This window comes from Parasteatoda tepidariorum, chromosome 8 (genome assembly GCF_982258835.1).
Source record: "Parasteatoda tepidariorum strain Cologne lab strain chromosome 8, Ptep-v5.0, whole genome shotgun sequence".
NCBI lineage: Eukaryota > Metazoa > Arthropoda > Arachnida > Araneae > Theridiidae > Parasteatoda > Parasteatoda tepidariorum.
The window spans coordinates 45,226,839-45,248,896 of NC_141762.1; the positions used below are offsets into that span (position 1 = coordinate 45,226,839).

At 30.3% G+C, this 22,058-nt stretch overlaps 1 protein-coding gene across 1 annotated transcript in view; it reads left to right on the forward strand.

The window, feature by feature from the left end:
- LOC107449126 (uncharacterized) overlaps positions 1-21,854 on the forward strand; it is a 62,182-nt gene extending 40,328 nt beyond the window's left edge. Inside the window, exons 2-6 of the mRNA XM_087149432.1 lie at positions 2,117-2,244; positions 7,087-7,307; positions 14,131-14,266; positions 16,985-17,112; positions 21,508-21,854. Of these exons, the coding sequence (XP_087005558.1) occupies positions 2,217-2,244; positions 7,087-7,307; positions 14,131-14,266; positions 16,985-17,112; positions 21,508-21,810 (816 nt within the window). The 5' untranslated portion in view covers positions 2,117-2,216 and the 3' untranslated portion in view covers positions 21,811-21,854. The remainder of the gene's footprint in view (positions 1-2,116; positions 2,245-7,086; positions 7,308-14,130; positions 14,267-16,984; positions 17,113-21,507) is intronic.
- The last annotated feature ends 204 nt before the right edge of the window (positions 21,855-22,058 follow it).

The following is a 22,058-nucleotide window of genomic DNA, read 5'->3' on the forward strand; positions in this document are numbered from 1 at the left end:
AATTCTTTTAATTATAAGGCAATTTTTTAAACACAAATTAAAATACATTTCTTTGTATTTCCGAAAACAGAAAAAAAAGTTATTATACGTTAAAGAACAAGCTCCACGCAATATCTATTGCATTTCTTACCAAGAAAGGGAAAAGAAAACCACAAAAAGTACTAGCAGGAATATTTGGTCTATTTCTTAGATTACATCGAGAGAGGATTAGATACTATCTCCTCGAGAGCAATTTTTTCACACCTTTCTTTCCTAGAATTTTTATACCTTTCGTCGGTGTTTTATTGAAAGTACATATACATCAATCTTTCTGTATTAGAGCTCCATATTGCGTTGAACATTCCGACTTCCATGTTCTTTTTCTTTTTGCCATTTTTATCCAGCTAAGCCTTTAGTCATTTCTTTAAGAATGTTTTACACATTGTGTAAGTTGTGTTAATTCAAGTAATTTTAGCAACAAAACAGGACAATATTTAATCTTTCACTGATTAGAATTTTTATGATTAAATGTTGCACACAATTAGAACTTTTCTGATATAAATATCTTAATATTTATGAATAAAAATACGTAATTAAGTATAATTTTTGGAATACTCGAAATTAAAGAGATCTTTGAAGAAAAAAGTAAACAGTTTTTTTAGAAAGTATTAATAGTTATTAATTATAGTGAAACATCACAATGAGCAGCATGTATTTTTGAACGAAACAAATATACATATTTTTTGTTTATAAATTGAAAATCAGATTCAAATTCACTAAACCTTTTTTAAAAACTAGTAATTAAATTTCATCTACGCATTGCCAATTATTTAATTTTTATTATAATTAAGTATTAATTTTTTTAATCTATTTATTACCATAATGATTGCAAGGTTACCAGGTTGATTGCAAGGTTAATGAGATCATTATCAGTTATACAAGGTGGTTCTTTTTTTTTTCTCCCGCGAACTGTACATTTCTACTATAAGGCAATCCTGTGGCCTTTAGAGTAACCAGCGTATCTAGTTTACATCTAGTTTAACAATAACTAATTCACAAACTAATTATTGAATATTAATTTTTTATTGCATCGTACTTACTGTACATTTATTTGCGTGCGAGAGAGCTTCTGGGGAAATGACTTCAGTTTTTCTTTTACTGTTCTTCTTTGTTGTATTTTATTGTTTTCTCCACCATTGGGGGAAAAAAACTTCCTGTACAGTCTTCTACCAATTTTCGTAATTCCAAGTCTTATAGTTTCTGTGCAGCAAAACAAAATGTAACACAGCAAGTCAAACAACAGGGTGCGTAGCGTTTTTAAAAAGTGCTTAAAGGTGCTTATTTTTGATTTACGTTTTTTAAAAGCCTTTAAAGGTGCTTTTTTTTATTCGGGGTTTGTGAAAAGTACTTAATTTTTTATCTCTTAAAAAGAGATTTTTTATTTGCCGCGTCGATTGTCGTTCTATATTATGAGAAATGCATGATTTTCACATTTTTCTCTGCAATATTTATCACATTGGTATCATTTTATCAAGATTATGTAAAGTTCTTGAATTATATTGATTTTATGTTTATAAATTAAGAATTTTCAACGATAGGAATTTTTTTTATTACTGCACAGATCCTAATTATGATTTTTTTTTGGAACGTGCTTAAAAATATTTTCTGAGTGCTTAAAAAGTACTTAAAAGGTGCTTATTTTTTGTTGAAAAATCTAGCTAAACACCATGAACAACTATAACAACAGCGGCTGCGTCGGCTCCTAGGATTTCTTTCTTTTTTTATATATATATATTGAGAGAGAGATTTTCGCGATTTCAATTTAGCTTAAATTTGTATACATTAAACATTTTACCAAGCATAGGCTTTTGCATTAAAAAGCAAACCCCTTACAAAATATAGAGTTACTACTATAGAGTTTTAAAAATGAATATTTGGATAAAAAATCCCCCATATGATACTTTTTCATTTGAATCAAAGAAGATTTTTCAATTAATTATAATATTATTTTTTTTATAAACGACTAAGTATTTTTAAACATTATAAATAGAATAAAAGAAGACGAAGCAGCATACTTTCATGAACTATCACTGATAATATTTTTTAGACTTACTAATAATTATTATTGTTTTTTCAGGTTTCAAGTACTAATTTCAAGATACGTTTCGGAACTGTGTAGAAGAAAATTGAAATGATTTCTAATCTTGGATAATTAAACATTTTTACCGATATCCTCCATGCTATACGAAACGCTTTTGTTTTTAAGTAAGTTTAACGTTAAAAAATGTTTGTTTAAACTCTCAAAAATAGAAACTGAAATTTAGCAATTCTTTTAACATCTTTATTTGCTTTAATTTACTTTTTATTTATCCCTTTTGATGTTATTTTATTAATTTAATATGATTTTTTTTTCTTTCAGCTATTGTATTTCAAATAGAATCTCGTCTATTCCCTCCCCTTCTCTCCCCTCTACCGATTCTTTTTACACTTTGATTTTTATTTTTGATTGAGTTTCAGCGCTTTTATTTAATGATTTCTCATCGTGATTTGTTTTCTTTCATTTTTGTATTTAATTTTTTCATTTAAGGTATAACTACAGTGGATTCGCGATTACTCGAACCTGATAGGACTGACGAAAAACTTCGACATATCGGAAGTTCGACTTACCGTTAGTTTCGGTTTTGGACTTTCAAAATATTGTCGGATTATTTAATTAATGCTTATTAATTACAAACCTTCTAAATGATTACAATATTTAAGATCATTTTTCTGACAAGCCAGTTACGATAAGACTGTTTGAAGCACTTTATGATACCCTGGTCCATCAGCTGCAATTTTGCTGTTGTGTTTGTCGGGAGAAACTGCAAGTTTACTGCTTTCAAATTAGGTAGATCACTATGCGCTGTGCATTTATCCATAAAGAGTATCAGCTTTCGTTTCTTAGCGAAGAATTTCCAATCCAATTTTCTTACATAGTCTTCAAATAATACTGATGTCATCCAAAACTTTTTGTTAGACTTGTAATCCAAAGGATACGATTTTACATTCCTGAAGCATCGGGCATTTCGGTATTTTCCGATAGCAAGTAAGGGCAATTTCTCTGTCCCAGACGCATTTCCTCCAACTAGGACAGTCAAACGTTCCTTGCTCATTTTACCCCCTGAGCAGTTTTCATCCTTAAACATCATAGTCTTATTTGGAAGACATTTAAAAAATAAACCCATTTCATCAATATTGAAAACATCATTTTAACTGCATCCTTGAAGTAAGTTTGGTAACGTTTCATTTAACCACTGTTCACATACTTCAAGAGGGACAGCTTTAGCTTCTCCATGAATAGTGCGAAAGACATGGTGTGTGTGTTGCAAAGGAAGGGACAAGATATCAGCTCCTAGGTTTTTTTTCTTGCTTCAAAAGATCCAAAAAAAATCGAGTTAAAGGAAGTAATATTCGAGTAATCGAGAATAATTAACATGAAATTGAAGATAAAAGGGTCGGGACCTCATAAAAAAATCGAGTTATAGTAATATTCGAGTTATCGTACTTCGAGTTATAGCGAATTGACTGATTAATATTTATTTTTTGTTCTTTTAATCGATATTAGCCTATTATTTGTTTATTGTTTTTTTGTATATTATTATAGAATTATATAATTTTAGTACGACCTATGAAGTCAAATTATTAATCTAAGAACGCATCATATTTTTTAATATTTTATTATAAATATAAATAGTTTATCAAAACAAGTTTTAATTTTATAAAATAGAAATTTTTACGGTTGCAAATGAAAGTAAAATAATGACTGGCATTTAGGAAAGATATTAAAAAAAAAAGCATTAATGCTTCTATACTATCAATAAATTATAAAGGATCAGAGATCAAGATAAAATATTATGCCTATATAAAGGAATATACTATCGATATTCCTTTTTGTTATTGATATTATTCTAGTATCGTCTGGTTTCGAACAATTTTTTGTTGTTGAAAAAGTATGATCCTAATATATTAGTAATTAAATAATAATAATATAAATTTATTCTGATGAGCTTTTTATCAAGTAATACCCACAAACGTCTGGCAGAAATTGTGTTTTAAAATTTATTTTCACTTATTTTCTATACATCAAATATTCAAATGAAATTATAATTATTTTACATTCTCATCAGCAGAGGTTCATTAGAAAGACGAGCAAGATAACGTAATGGGTAAAACAATTTTATTTTTTACAAGTTTATTTATAATTTATCTAGAATAATTTTCAAATTAAGTTTGAATAAAATTATTAAAATTACAATATTGAATAAATATATAAAACATTAAAAACCTGACTGTTGAAACTGATCACGGCCGTATTTGAAAAATACATATGTTACGGGCAAAGTAATTATATAGGTCAGTATTCATAATGCTTAGTTATTATGAATAATGACCATTAAAATTGGGCAATTTGATAAATTTGAATTACTTTACGATAATTTCTCACATTGCCCGGTCATTATAAATACCGCTATTTTTTTTTTGGGCACTTTGATTAATTGACAGCAATGGGACAACCACGTGCGTGTGGCGTGATTCTGGCTGGCCAATGTTCTCCGGTGAATGTTGACAATCAAATTAGTCGCTTTGGTGAATGTCCGAAATATTTATTACATCCAATTTGATACTAATTTATTCGTGGATATAATTACATTTATTCCATATTTTAATACTTACTGACGATAGACTAGAACAAACATCAGTGTTTGGAGTATTGGGCAAATATATACCGGGCAATGGCACTTGACTTTAAAAAAATATCAGTGTTGGCTATACCGGGCAAATGTATACCGGGCAGTGGCACTTGACCTTAAAAAAACATCAGTGTAGGATATACCGGGCAAATGTATACCGGGCAATGGCACTTAACCAGACCTAGTATGACTAGACCTTTGGTAAATGTCCGAAATATATACTAGGTCTAGTGCCACTTTTGCTGTAGCTTAAATATTTAAGAAAAATTAAACAAAGCGTTTGAATCAATTTTAAACTGATACCGAAATTATTGCTTTGAAATTAAAAAAAAAAAAAACCGTGCTTGATAAGAGTAATTGAAGTAGTTGCTTTATACAGCTCATGTGATGGAAAAAATTAAAAAAAAAATTATCCAGGTGCATCTAAAAGTGGATGAATATCCCAAGACACCCTGTGGCTGTGTGTGACACAAATTGCCCACTTGACTTTTAGCATTATACATAATGACTGGGCAATGTAATAACTGCAACATAATTTATCATTTTGTCATATCCTTTTGGGCACTTTTTAAATTGTCCGGGCATTATAAACAATGCCCAATTATTTACATTGTCCGTGACACATATATAAATATGGGTATTTGAATTTTAGTAATTTTAAAGTACATTTCTCATCCAAATGATATCGTTAACGGTAAATAACTAATGGATGCATGCAACTCAGCCATTTTTTCCCTTGTTAAACTGTTAACAATTTTGTACCAATTTAAAAGATTTTAATTTGTTTATTACCAACAGGTAACGGAAACCAGTTAGTCCACTTTTCAAAAATGTACATTGCACAAAATAAAAAAAACGGACCACCCTAAAAAACTTTTTGTTTAGTTATCGGATCTTCACTTTTTGGGTCCCATTCTTAATGGTTTAATGGGATGACCTCAAATATGTTAATTGATTAGTACAGACGATATTTTAAGTTTGGAAAACAGACACAAAAACTTACTCTCTCTGAATAAACATACCTTTTTTTCCTTCTTTTTGACGGATTTGAATTTTCGACCCCTAAAATGTAAGGGGTAGCTGCAATCTGGGAAATATGTTATAGTTTGGTCGGGGGCGCGGTCCAAAGTTTGGAACCCATTAATGTTAATTTTATTTCTTGCGTATTTCGCCATATCTCGAGAATTTTATAAGCAAACTGAAAAAATGTTGCATTTTTTTATATAATTCGTTTATCCAAATATAATTCCATGCAAAAAAATATCTTTTAATAATCATTTATTATTTTATCTAATAATAGTCGAAACAATTTTGAATTCCAAGGTAAGCAATTTCTTTCATCATTTTAAAGAATGTTATTTTACAAGATAAAATACAAGTTTTAAACGAAATCGGTCGAATAGTTCCTGAAAAATCGAATTTTAAAAATAAGGTTTCTTAAAAATTCGATTCCTCAGGATTCCTCGATTCCTTCGACAAATTTCGCTCAAATTTTGTATTTTGCCACGTAAAATTACTTTCCTTAAAATGATGTTAAAATTGTTTACCTTACTAGACAAAAATGTTTCGAGTAATATTAAATAAAATAATGAAAAGTGATTTTTATTTATTAAAAGCTATTTTTTTAGCATGGAATTATATTTGGATAAACGAATTATATAATTGTGATCAAAAATTTTTTAGTTCGTTAAAAAAGTTCTCGAGATATGGCGAAATACACAAAAAATAAATTTAACATTATGAGGTTCAAGGTTTGTGTGTCTGTTTTCCTAACTTAAAATATCTACTGTACTAATTAGTTAGCATATTTGAGACTACTCCCTCAAATCATAAAGATTGAGTCCTAGACCCTGAAGATCCGATCATTAAATCAAAAGTTATTTAGCGTGGTCCGTTTTTTTTTTTTGCCCCTGCACTGTACATTCTAGTAAAACCCCAATAATTTTTATATTTATTTGAATTTGGTAGGGAGTTGGGCCCATATCTAAGACGGCGTGAGTTCGATCCCCGCTGGCCGAAGACTCCTTGTGTAGTAAATGGTTATTGGTACACGTTAAATCTGTCAGCTCACAAAGTCCTCCATGTTTCCATTACAAATCATGCCTCTGGGGGTACTGAATTGGAGATTTATCGTTCTCTGGTTCAGGTCAAAATTATGATCTGTGGATGAATGAATGAATGAATGGATGTATGACTGGGTCCGCTCCATAAACGGGCTGTGACGTATGTATGTGGCAAAAGTCGAATTCCTGGCCATAGATGGAAACTTGGCCATTTACCCTAAAGGCATACGACAGCAACATCATTTAAATTCTATTTAAAAAAAATGTTATTTCAAGTAATATTTTTTTTGTAAGAGAAAAAAATTTTATTGCAGCAACTCTTCCGATAATAAGCCTGGGTCTAAAAATAACAAGATTCGAAGTTCCTTCTCTGGTGGTACCCGGTGATTCTGTCATCTTGACTTGTTTTTACGATTTGGGCAAAGAAAAGCTCTATTCCGTCAAGTGGTATAAAGATAAAGTGGAATTTTTTAGATTCTTTCCAAGCCTCTCACCTCAATACATGTCATTCCCAGCACCAGGACTCGATGTCGACGTAAGATTTATCATATTCTGCTTATCTGTTTTTATTTATTTTTATCTTATCTGTTAAGCTTGTAAAAAAAACAATATTACACTTATAGAAGAAAACTATTTATGATCTTCAACAAGATACTGATATCTATGGGAAAGTGTTACGAACGATTAAGTCCACTGAAACTGTTGGAGATTTGGAACTATATTTCCTCTCTTGATTTCTCGTTGAGTATTCTCAGAGTAAACAACTCCGTCCCAAATGAACTAGAAAAAATATTTTGGAATGAATATAATAGCTTAAAAGAATGATTTTATTTTAATTTATTACAGCTGTTTAAGAACTGGCCCGATTCTGAGTTTACGACTACCAATGTTCAATCCCTTAACTTTTTAATTTTGAACCCAACCCAGAAGACAAGAGATCGTCTGGATCAAGTATATGGACAAACTAACCTTCGTTGAGGACTTCTTGAGGAACCTAACCGACATTTGCATTACGCAAAGAGCAAAAACCTCCCACGGTTATACCGACGATAAGGGGATTCTGTTTTTTGTGAGAACTGTGATCGGTGCAGGCCGAGAGCTGCCAGCCACTGCTCGAATTCGAACCTAAGTTACCTCATTAGGAAGCAAATGCTATATACTGTGAGTTACTACGACCCTTAATTGAATAAATATGCACTTCTTATAGTTTAAAAAAAAATCGCATTTTGTTATTTTATTTGTTATTTGTTTCTTGATATGAACTGAATTACCCCCCGCCTAATACTAACAACGACTATAACGCTTTTTTAAGGTAGTGGTTACAGATTACTTAAAAAGCGATCCATTGTGCGCATTGGACATATTTTATTAGGTAACATATTCATGCCAAAAACATTTAAATTGTAGAAAAATATCGAATAAACTTTGTAAGAGAATAAAATTTTTACCGTGTTTTTTCCAACCCTTTCATTTTATTAAATATCCTTATAAAATTAAGACAAAAAGCATACACATTGAGGGTTGCAAATTAATATTTAGGCTAGGAATTTTTTTTTAAAGCAACCTTTTTTATGGTTATGCACGAAAAAGTGAGAAACTATATAATGGTTTTGGCATATAAGAATCAAGTTGATATGCTCTCAATTAATTTTCTGGATCTTGTGTTCATTTTATATAAAGTTTAATCAAAAATGTGTTGCCACAATTTCTAAAAAAAATTTAAAAAGAAAGCGAATGAAAAATTCGTGGTAAATTTGATGTGATTACCAAGTTTTCCAACTTTTTAACTGCTTTCTTGAAAAGTTTTATAAAAAATCCTAGCAAAACACAGCTTTTTATAAAATAAACATGATAACCGGGAAATTAACTTACATTTTGTCAACTTGATTCTTATAAGTGACACCCAATATTTTCTTTCTTACTTTTTCGGGCGCAAAACGATAAATTTTTTTTTTAAATTACTTTATTTTATAATGTTTTGTCTTAGGTTTCGTTCCGTATTTTAAGTAAATTTGAGCCTTAATTTTTTCTAACCTTTTCTCATCATTGTTAATTCGGTACTGACAACAAACTTTGATTTGTCGTCATTGTTATGTAAAACTAGAGAGATTGTAAAGTATTTTGATGTACCAGACGTGTTTAACTTTTATTTTCATTTTCAATTTTAATTGTTTTACTGTCACTGATACGCGAGGAAGAGCTTACATCATTATTATTTCTGATTTATGAACCCCCATCGACAAATTATTGCATTTACCGCAAAAGATAAAAGCTTATACAAATCTGTCTAACTAAACTCAGAGGCGCGACAGCCCATAGAGGGCCAAGACCTACTCTGCCCATCTCAGTTTTCTTAACCTTGGGCTCTGGAGTGCAGGTGCAGATGTTCCGGTCAGGTGGTCAGCCGAAAGCGGAACCCCCAGTGTTTAGTTCCCAAGCATGCTTGGTACTCATTTATCGGCCCACTGAAGGGATGAAAGGCTGAGTCAGAATTGCCCGGCCCGAGAAATTCAAATACAAATCAGTCTACTTTTACAAATATTAATACGTTATTTAAGTCATCAATAAAATTTTGCAACAATAACGATCATCCAAAAATTGTAGACGGTGAATATAATTGTAAAACACTAGCCAATGAGGAATCAAACCCACTCTGTTGCTTGCTCGATGCTCTAAATCAGGATTCCTTAACCTGTGGTTCATGGACCCCTAAGGGGTCCATGAGTCATATCTTGGGGGTCCGCTGACTACTCCTAATTTTTAAAATGTTTGGAAGCCTACCTATTGCTTGTAAAGCGAGCTATGGCAGCTATAATTCCGTTTGCTACAGTGAATCTTTGCGAAGCGGGATTTTCCACACTTGTGACAATAAAATCAAAACATCGAAATCGATTGAATGTTGAACATGATATGCGCGTTGCTTTGTCGAATACCATCCCCCAATCCAATTTATTAATTAAGGAAAAGCAGCAGTAACTTTCACATTAAAAATTTAAATTTTAAAAATTTTGTATACTATTAAAATAATAAAATTAAATGTTTTCCAATAATTGATGTTTTTTTGCAATAATTTTTTTCACAGGGGGTGGTCCGTGACGTCTTAAAAAATTTTAAAAGGGGTTCATTATACCAAAAAGGTTAAGAAACACTGCTCTAAATCAACTGAGCTAATGGACACGCTTACAGCTGGTTGATATAATTATATCGTAATTCCTATGTCGGAACAACATAGAGGGTTAGCAAAAGTACTGTACTGTAAAAGAGATGAAAAACAAAAACCTTACCGAAATTTAATAAATCACTGTTTGAGGAAAGCAAGTGCACGGACCATCAAAACTTGATTGCTAGTTGCTTCTAACTATCGACTATCAGCTCTTCTTTTCTTCTCTCCCACAGTCAAACAAATTTTGGTTTTTCGTTCATCGGCTTTCCTCAACTGTGATTTGTCTTATTTCAATAGATTTGCTGTTTTATTTTCCTCACTTTTCGAAAAATATTTATTAAGCACCGTCCCGTCCTAAATAAATATTAAAATAAGCATAATAATATTAAAATAAATAAACGTATAATATTAAAATAAATATAAAAATTAACATTCTGTGTAAATATTAAAATAAGTTGCTGACGTAAATGTTACAATTTAAGGGGACTTTTGCTCAATGTTTTAAGTAGGCTATGATAACTTGACATCAATCATCAATATGAAGACATCAATCAGTCCAAAAATTTGATGATTGACTTGATTGTTCCCCATAAAATACAATTCCATCCAGTTAACTATTCAAAAATATTTATTTCTAAAAATGTTTTTATTATAATAAACCACAAAGAAATATTTCTATGCCTTAAGTGTTTTTCTCGTTTATCTATCTGTCTACTTTTCAAAAAGGAAAAGATTTCTTCTTTATGCCATCGATTAGAGAGATATTTTGATGTTCTCTCTTGCTTGGTGTATCTGTAACCATAAAAGAAATACCATTTTTTGTTTCCCTTCGGAATTTTGATCTTCCACTCTGTTGATTTCTTTACATAACCTTAAGTCAGCTTTCTTAGTAAATGTCGAAGAAAAATCTCGCTTCTAGTTTTCGTCATTGCTGTGAGCAGGGTGAAAGAAATCGACTATATAGCTTTCACCATACCAGCTATTCTGCAGATTTCTTTTTCTTTTGAAATACCTTATTTCTTTCTGTATATTTTGCAAGCTGTGAGAATTATTTTTCGCCAAGGGGTTGGTTTTGGAAAGGAAAACACATATTTTATTTATCTGCAGATTTGCAGAACATAAAATCTTTCCGCAACCGCATGGAAGGAAACAATTTTCATTCTATATCTAATATAATATAACTGTATAACCATTATATAAATATAATTTAGTAATACCAAACAATAGCATGTAGAAAAAAAACACTCAAAAATTATCGCATGATTAAATTTTTGATACGTATATCATTAAATTTTAGCTGTTACCCTAAAAATGGCCAGTCCAGTGATTTAGAAAACCCATGGAAGAAAACTAAAAGAGCTGTAAATAATTTACGATTTGTTGTGTTCTGCTTAAGAGACTAGATAATTATTCTTCCCACGTTTGATAATGAGTTTGAGGTTCGACAATAGATGGCGCAGATAATTTAGAAAATTATAAAAAGTTTTCCAAAACAACCATCTAACGCTTTTTGCAAATATTTATGTTAAAATGGCCTACATAACAGAAAACATTGTCTCATGATAATTCAATGAGCCGCAGTATATGTTGACGTATGTATTAAACTCGGTGAGAATAAATCCTGGTTACCAAAAAAGATGACAAACCGTATAACTATGGATTCTTTTTACTTGAATTGATTTTTCAAATTATCGACCATTTTTCGGACATTTTATCTGTCTGTATATTAAAAATGAAAATATCATTTTTAGTAAAAATTATAATATTAGGATTTCATCTTAGACCATTCTCTATTTTACTGCGCCTAGTGGTTCTTTATATTTTAGAGAAAATTTTAGTTAATTTTAGTTATTACATAGGTTAATGTTTAATACAGGTAAATATTCAGAACTTCCGTTTCAATATACATTACTATCTATCACTACTATCTTTCAAACTGATGGTTTTGAGTCTTATTAAGCGCTTTTGCGTTTATTAATTTGCTATTATTTGATAATCTGAAAGTGTTTCATTTCCATTACCATAACGGCAATTAATACATTATTTTAATCTAGCAAAATAAATAAAAATTATATTAAATTATTCTAAGTTTCAACTTTCTCTAGAACTCTCATCCTAATTTCCATTATATCAAACATTGCTACGCATGCAAAAGGTTTTAATTAATAATTTTCAGTACAATATGTCACGGTTTTTTTAGGGGGGGGGGTAAGAAACTTAATTTTCTTCAAATCTATATATATATTTCTCTTACACGGCACCAAAAAAAAAGCCTCATTACAACTCCCCGAATGGCAACGTTAGAATATCGACCAATGATTGCTGCTAAAAATGTCACATGCCAAATCTAACTCAGGTGGCTCAACATATAGCGCTTTTAAAAACGGAAACAATAACCAGAGTGAGCATTGTCAGGTTGTTCAATTCAGATTCATGCCCTAAAAACATGACAATAAAATTTAATGCCATCTAAAGGACTCTGTAATGGCACTAGATTAATTGTTACAAACTTGCAGCATAATTTAATTGAAGCTAAACTGATTGATGATGATGAAGCAGGTACATTTTTCATTCCGAGAATACCTCTAATCCCCTCTGATTACAACATGCCGTTTTCTTTTAGGAGAAAACAATTTCCTATTAGGCTGGCCTTCTCCATGACTATAAATAAGTCACAAGGTCAGACTTTTGAGAAAATCAGTTTAGTATTGACTAAACAAGTTTTTAGTCATGGACAACTTTATGTTAGCCTGTCAAGAGTTAAGTCATTTGACAGCCTTTCAGTAATTGCTCCAAGATGCCAAATCTATAATTGTGTTTTCAAAGAAATTCTAAATGCTTAGTGTTAATTTCTTAGAGCTTTGCAGAAAAAAAAATGTTTTTTGGAAAAAATTTAATTGAAACTTCTATTGGCAGTAGGTAAGGGGAACTGCCAAAATCAAAACTCCCAGATTAGAAATGCAGCATGGTGACCTCCACGTGGTATTTCTCGGGTAATGCTAACAGTCATGCATTTTAATTTATTGTATGTAAAACAACATCCTTATTTTGTTCTAAAATGTTATGTACTTTATCACAAATGTTAATTAATATAGAAATTGATTTCAATAATGCTGATCACCAAAAAATATTTCATTTGACGATAAAACAAATTTTTGTGTTCTTGAAAATGAAAGACTTTTTGAGGGTTATTATCTCACAAGGAAAAGTTAGGGTTTAAAGTTTATATTTTTAAATAATGAAATTTTTTTCTAAAACTTTCAGAATTTCTAGCACTAACTAATTTATTATACACATTTAGTTGAATTTAGGTGAGTAACTGCAATATTTGATAATTTATTTTGCTAATATGTCTTTCATTTAGCTAATGTTTTGATTTTTTCACCATGTACAATCTAAATTGATAGAATTCTTCTACATAAGTACAATACTACGTCTTTGATGATAAAATACTATGTCTTTGATGACAATATACTAAGTCTTTGTGCTAGAACATTGTGTTCATTGGCGAGCGAGCGCAGCGAGCCATGGTTCACGGCGTGAACCACATAGGATTGCGTAGCAATTCTCGGGGGTTGGCGAGCAGGGGGCGGAGCCTCCTAGTTTAAAATAATGCATTGAGTATTTCATCATCATCAACGGCTCAACAGGCCAGGATGGGTCTTGACCTTCTCAAGAAGTTTTTTCCAGGCCAACCTTTTTCCTGCAAGCGTTTTCCCATTTTTAGTTTTTAAGACCAAAAGGTCTTTTTCCAGGCCATCTATCCATCTTAAATTCGGCCTGCCTTTTTTTCGTGTGCCAACTGGTCTGGCATTGAAAACTCTTTCTGTGGTACGGTCTTCATCCATTCTGATAACGTGACCTGTCAATTTTGTTCTTTGTAGTTTAATAAAGTTAATAATGTCAGGTTAATTTTATGAGTGATGAAGCTCTAAATTTGTTCTTCTAAGCCAGACACCATTTTATTTTTAAATTCCTCCAAAAATACTTCACAAGACCTTTCTCTCAAAGGCACCCAACGAAACCTCATGTATACAAGATATGGTCCAGGTTTCACAAGCATATATTAAAATTGATCTTAAAAGAAATTTATATCATAAAACTTTTGTTTTTCTATGAATTACATTAGATTTTATGTATTTTCTAATTCCATTAAAGCGTCTATTCCATAAAAATGAAGCTTTCGTTTTTTCAGCTTTCAAAATCAAGTCCTAATACAGTGTATCTCCGAAATCTGACATTGAAGAGCGAAGGCCAATACACTTGTCAAGTTTCTGCAGATGAGCCGTACTTCGGATGCGTTCAAGTTCATAGAAATGTCATCGTATACAGTAAGTTGCTGTTTAATAGAAAGTTTGTCGCTTTTCTTGTCGCGTTTGTTTGCGTTTGATAATTTTTATTGCAAACAAATGTTACATGAAGGAACGTAATGGGCAAGTTACATGGATGTTATGTTTGGAACTAATAATTATTATTTGAAAAGTGATTGAATAAGACTGTTTAAATAATGAAATGTTTTGCTTCCTGTTGTTGCTATATTTTCTTTGTTGTTATTTGTGTTTTTAAACTCACAAAAATATCATTTACACTTCGTCATATCTTCATTAATAAATTAATTATAAACTTTATAAAAATGTATTTTCTGAAATTAAAAAAGTTTTGGCTTAAAAAAAATGTTCTTTTAACACTAGATTGTCTAAGGAAGTCATTTTAACTGCTTTTATTTCCAATTAGAAAACCAATAATGACATAATTTCTTAGAATTTTGTGACTTTTTGTACACGATATAATTTTTTTTATTGTTGATATTTACTACTAACTTGTTATATAACTGTAAATAATATAAAAAATGATAAAAATTAATTTTAAACAAATTTATTTACGCATTTACAATCCAGACATTTTGACTGTTTTTGGGCAATATAGGTATATACTAATTTTCCGTCTTTCTAGTGTTAAATATTTTTTTTTATAAAAATAAAATGCGAGTATATATTAAGAAATTGAAATATTTATAAAAAGATAGGATAAAAAAATTTCTTAATTAGTTTTTTTTATAATATATTAATTCCATAGTATTTAAATGTGTATTCTATATTATAGTAACATCATTCTGTGTTTTTAATTATAAGTTTCTTTGAAAGAAGAAACGATATTAATAAAAAAGCTACAAGAAAACTAAACAAAACAGAGAATTTTAACTTTTTTTCTTTATTAGGCACATTTAGAAATATTTTATGAGTTTCTTTTTATATTATGCCACACTATTCTATTAGTAAGTAGAATAGGCATCTCAAGAATACGTGATTTCCTACTCGTCACACTTTTTCCCCACTACGTTAGTGTATTGTATAATATATTATACAATACTCTTATATAGTGTACTGTATAATATATACGCTCCTGTATAATATATGCTTTTTATTGAAACTTACTGCCGTGCAAAAAAATAGATTGCCGAAACCACGGTAACGGAGAGGGGGAAAGTGTGGAGAGTAGGTATGTGGCGTAACTTTGAGATGCTAATTCTGTTTACAAAGTGTATATCTGACCAAAATATCTACTCATGTAATAAAAAGTGCATGAAAAAAAAGGAAGAAAGTTTTTTGTTCTACAGAATCTTTTTGTGATTCTAAGACAAGCTAATAGAAATCAATTTGAATAAATTAAATGAAAAAAATTCTGTTTCATATTATTTCACTGCATGCTTATTGGTCCTTTGTATGCTTAGTAATAATTAATAATAATTTCCATTGCATGCCTTATTAGTTCATTCAGATCTTATATTATTTGGAATCTCCATGATTTGAGAGACCCATTTCACTGCAACCAAATTTATATTAGTAATAGATAGTAACAATCAACTAGTTAATGTATAAGTAACCTAAACGTATATTTTCTGAATAATAACTTATATTATTTCCACCAGGGTATTCTCTAAAAACAAAATTAAGGAAAAATACCTAATTTTGTTACCGTGAAAACGTTACTTTAGTCACAAAAGAATACTACAAGAGATCAAGTCCTAAACATCTCAGCTAATCCTTTACTAAAAGTAGAAAACCAATTCAACTCCTCCTACAATGCGCGAAAAAAAGAACTGTAATTATTTCTTGTTTTCTGGCTTGGTTTTTATGCGCAAAAATGAGCAAATTGTAAAACTTGGTGCTCTCTGAAAGTAGAAATTGATGCTCTAAAACCTAAATATCTAAAAAAAAAAAAATCTATTAAAAGTGGCATTTACGGTTAAATGACGTTTGAAAGTGAGTGTAACGTTTTTTTAAGCGAAGCGAAAAATTGTACTCATTTTTGATAACTGATTCTAACCTAACCGTTAATTCAAATTTAGTGTTTAATTATATTATTCGATGCGGAATTTATTGATCTTTAATTCTGATATGATATATGCTAAGTTTTACGTATGATGCATTTTTTTTTAAATTTTATAACTGTCGTTGAACACCCGACCCAATTTTTGAGCTTAACTACTAATGTTCAACTCCGTACTCTTGTAATTTTGAGCCCAACCCAGAAGACAAGGCGAATCTTGGAGCAAGTAGTGGGAGAAATTTGTTCCACGTGGAGGACTTTCCTGATGGAACTAACCTGCATTTTGCGTTACATAAAGAGGAAAACCACCCACAGTTAGCCTGATGGTAGGAGGAATCTAACCCATGATCCATCTACCACTGAGGATTATTTACGTCAGCATTGTGGTCGATGCGGGCCGTGTGAGGAATTCGTTTCCATCCGTCATCTGATGCATTGATCATCTGTCATCTGATGATGAAGATGTTATCTGGCAAAAACTAAAGAAGTGCTGAAAATTTAGCAGTTTCTGGCTCTCAAAAGTTTAGTTCATTTCAGAAACCACCTCCAATTCATACTATTCTTATTTGGGAATCTCAAAGTGAAACGAAATCATTTCCAGCTTTCTGGAAATTAGTTTGCTTTAAAGAATAAATTAGGGCTTTACATAAGAAATTTTTTTATTCTCACGAACTATTTGTCAAAAATTAATAAGCACACTTAATTGCTTTTATTTTCAGTTCCACCAGAATCATCACCCAAAATTTATGGCGAGGTATCGGAATTTGGTGACAACCTTACTCTACTTTGCTCTTCGGCAAAATCGAAACCAGCAGCCAATCTTAGTTGGTACGTTAATGATGTTTTGGTAAGTATATTAAAGTCTGTGGAAGATATGTCAACATTGATTTTTTTAGAACCAGAGGGTTAAATTGGATACCTACAAACGACGTCATTGTGGGTAAATCGTGGCATTCGTATAGAAGCCAATCAGAATCGACACACGCGTGACGTCTCTTACTGGTATCCAATTAAATTTGATTGATCCGAAAATCGGTTCAGTGTAATAATAAACCAAGCTTACTGTAACGTTTACCCGCCAAATAAAAACACGTGATTATGCGCAGCCATGTGATTTTAATCATATGGTTGGGCCTAATCACGTATTCTTCTTTCCGATTTGCAGGTTCTCTATTAACGCTGCTGTCAAACTGCGATAAATAATAACAGTATATTTTAAAAATGTGAGCGGCGACTAAGATACCACAAATTAATATGCTATTACTATTATGTTTTTTTTTTTACAAAAAGTCATTTACTAATTCACCCAATGATTTATTGATTGATTCACTGATCTTGATTCCGTGATAGGAATCAAACAAAAAGTCATTTACTAATTCACCCAATGATTTATTGATTGATTCACTGATCTTGATTCCGTGATAGGAATCAAACATTCCATCTCAAACTTGATTCAAAATGAGTACTATTGTTGCCAAACTACAAGAAACAAAAAAGTAATATTACACATTCTTTGTAGTTTACTTATGCTTTTTTTTATTTTTTCGTAAACTCATCCAAAGATTAAGCCATTCATTCATTAGTACACCAATTCATTGGTTCTTTCCTCACCGATTAATACGCACTGATAAAGTATTATCGCTTAATTATTAACTTAACTTAATTAGATAATATGAATTGAAGTAGAAAAATTCAAAATCAAATTCTATCGAAAGTCTATGCAAAAAAGCATTAAAAGTAAATAATTTTAAAAGTGATTGCATGTAATATAAACCAATTAAAAAAATACGCAAAAAAATTTAAAAATGGTTGCGTATAAATCGATTGAAACTACAACAATCGGCCGTTACAGTAATGAAAAATATTAAATGACGCACACGCGTTTAATGTTATTTGAAGTGGGCATGGCTTACTAACATTTGCGGAAGGAAGGAACCTAGGAAGTGGGTTAAAATCGAAATTCCCTCTCCCCGGGCTAGTACAAGATATAACTCACAAAAAAGTAAGTTTTATTAGTTAATAACGATGCATTAAATAAGTACATTGGATACCTATTAAAACTACCTTAGTACAAGGCAGTTTTAATATAAATACAGCGGAAAGAGTTTTTACAGTCCCTTAAAAACCAAATAAATAAAAATAAGTACAGTAGAAAATTGATTGTTTTCGGTAAATTTTGACTTTCTAAAAGTTAACGTCGAGCAACAACATCATGCCAAATAATACTGAATACAGTTCATCTTTATTTTGGCGGAATGAACTGCTAAAAACGTGTTTTGCCTAATCTAATAATGTAAAGTCACCTGGCAGAATATATTAATGAATCAAAAATATTGGAATTAAGTAAGTTTCATTAACTGTGTTGGTATAGATCTTGTGTATGGTATATTTGTTGTGTTGTTCTATACTGTTTGTTCAGTACAGTATTCATCATTATCTTTTTTTTCTCACCCCGTACGAGGAACAGGTACTCACCTAGTATAGGAATAATTTTTAGGTTACTTTACTTTAATTCTGAATATAGTTGCGTCGAGCATAAATGAGTGTTACTTGGCACTGAACAGCCGATAAAAAAATTGACGAAAACCGGTATATCTCTTCTATACAACCTCTTCTTTTATTTACACTTATATTTTTTTAAGCATTTTCCACAATATTTTTATATTTTAAAAAGTAGATAGTCTTAAATTCACTAAAGCCTACTTAAAGCCTTTTTTCACCGAGCTTTTCAATTTTGAAATTAAAGGTTTAAAAAATTCATATGATTGATTTACTTGTAAAAGCGACGAATGTAAATTGAAAATTTATTTAATATTTATAATCTTAATTTGGTATTCTAAAAACATTTATTTCATCATTCTCCATGGTAAACAAAATCCACGGATTAGGCAGAAATATTTCATATTAATAATTAAGTTGATATTTATTTTAATTAATTCAAAGTTAAAATGCATTTAGGCGTTATTTTTCGGCAGTCTGTTTTTATTTGAAGAGCTTAAAAATATTAATTCCTTAAAAAAGATCTCATTTTATATAATTCTTCGATATTTTATTCATTTTTTTAAAATTATTAAATCTTTATTCCATTTAAAATTAATTAGACTAATTTTAATTAAGTTTCCGTGTTTCTCTTAAATTCTGAAAATGCATTTTTTTACCTTATAAGCAAAATATAATAAGATTAATTGAAATAAAATAAGATTAATTGAAATAAAATATGCATGTTTGCGTGGATTTCACAAAAAATAACTTATTTTAACGCTTATATTAAACTACTTAAATAATGCTAAATAAAAAAAAATTATTATAACAATAACTTATTATATTTCTTGAAATAATAGTAATAGTCAAACCCCGCTATAGTGAACTTTCAAGGGACCGAAATTTTGGTTCACTATAACCGGGAGTTCACTATATCCGTTACTCAAGCAATTTAACTAATGGCTCCCAAACTCCTCCCTTTTATTGCACATTATTCAAATAAATGACTGAAAAATATTATGTAATAGCAAAAAATGTGTTATTTTTCATTACTCTTCATCTTGCGTGCAACAAAAAATTTGTAATTTTTAGCTGATGAGCAATCCTCAACATCAGATATGGAAACACTTCTTGACTATCAGATAATTTTTCCTGAATTTCTATTATTCCGCTTTTTAAACCTGTCTAACCTGCCATTCGAGCATATAAAAGTAGTCTCATAAAATCGCTTACCAAATTCATCGACATTTCACCAGATACTTCGATTGGTGAACCACTTCAGTAATGCTTCTTCATTATCTTTGTGATCTGCTTTTTTCAGCCATCTAATTTTTTTTTCATGAGCAGAAATTATTAATTGCCTATTTTTCCATATGTTACATATGTATTTGGATTGTTTATATTCCCTGCAAATATCAACTTGATTGCATCCATTTTCAATTTTTTCTGATTATGCCCATCATTTTATCATCAATGGAGAACGTTTTACGTTTACTGCTCGCCATAGTTAAATTTGAGACATTTGTTTGCAGGATTTTTTTAACTGAACTGAGAGCAAAAAGGAGTTGAAATGAGGGTTTTATCAACAAATGTTAGTGTTCCACCCTTTGACCAATAATGAATAATTACTCATTCCCTCTGACAGAAAATGCATATTGATCCCATTGACACCTTACAGGTGCATCATCTTCCTGAGTTGGAGACATCTGCTTGGTTTTCTTAGGGATGGGAAAGTGAGATAAAAGAAGAAAACAAGAAAAAAATGCTTATCGCTACATTCCCCTCTATAAATCATTTTAAAAATCGGTACATGAATTTATTTTGAAGTAGAAATTTCAAAATTATTACAAAAAAAATCAACTGAAGACAGAAAAAAGTTCATTATATCCAATTTCCTTACTTTTTTGGTTCACCATATCCACAAAAAATAACATTACAAGGCACGGGACCGAACATTTCGTTCACTATATCCGGGAGTTCACTATAAACCGTGTTCACTATAGCGGGGTTTGACTGTAGTAATTACCTAATAAATAGTTATTTTCACAAAGACAACAAAGTTCGTTTAATTTAACTCTTTGCAATTATACAAGCCAAGTCCAAATATTTTAGAACACCTAAATAAATTTTAGAAAAAAAAAATCATAGAAAGAGTATTAATGAAGAAATAAAATATAAGCAAAAATATTGTTTACCTTTAACTATAAAGTTTTATGCTTCAATATTTTTCAATGAATTGTCTTTAAGTTTGATTATATGCGTAATTAGCGCTCAAAAGAGAGATTGAATTATTCGATTTATGTTTTGTATTGTATAAAAAAATAAATAAGTAAGTAAATGCTAGGTGTTACTTCATTGCTATGTCTTGAACCTGTTTTTGTTATTATATAAACAAGAGAGCAAAAAAATTGATAATATTGAATCTGTAAATATATTATATAATATACATATTATATGCATGCATTTTTTTTTAAAACTGTGCCATCCTTTTCACTGAGATTTTTTATAAAAATTTCCTAATATATTGAATGGGTAAAAATATAATTACAAGTTTCAAAAACCATTATTTGTTCAAAATGAAGTCTTTACTCTTGGAATGGAGACACTCTTTGACAAAGGAGTCAGGGTTCAGAAATATTGAAAAAAAATATGGGACATCATTTGTGAGCATATCAAACTATATTAAGAATCATTGTACTGTTTCAACCTTTTTATATCAACTTTAAAATTTCATATATGAAACCAGCTCATCATTTTTCAGATAGATTCAGGGACACTTCGCGATTCTCAAGAAGTTGTCCGACACTCCGATCAACTAGAATCATCATCATCTGTCATCAACATCCCTTTTTCATCTCGGCATCTTCCATCAGGAGAAATCAGGCTCATTTGTGCAGCCTCCATAGCAGATGTTGTGACATCAGTCAGCCAGGAACTGGTCATCAATCGACCATCACCTGACCGCGTGTTAGAGCTAAAAAACGTTGGTAGTAAATTGTTTAACGCATCTGAGTTTGCATATTATCCATGTTTGTTAATTATGTTATTTTATTCGATCATTTAAAATATTTAGTTATTTGTAAAATATCATTCTCGAATAAATAATTGTTGTTTTTTACATGTACATTTTCAGATGATGGCGATTGTTTCATGGTTTAAACACTACTCTAAGGAAAGATATTTATTACTTACGTTATTAATTTTAGTTTTAAATTATATTTACAAACTAATGTTTATTTATACGCAAAATTCTTTACAGTGTCTGCAGCAATATTTTACACTAAGAATTTTATGAAGAAAAAAAACTAAATT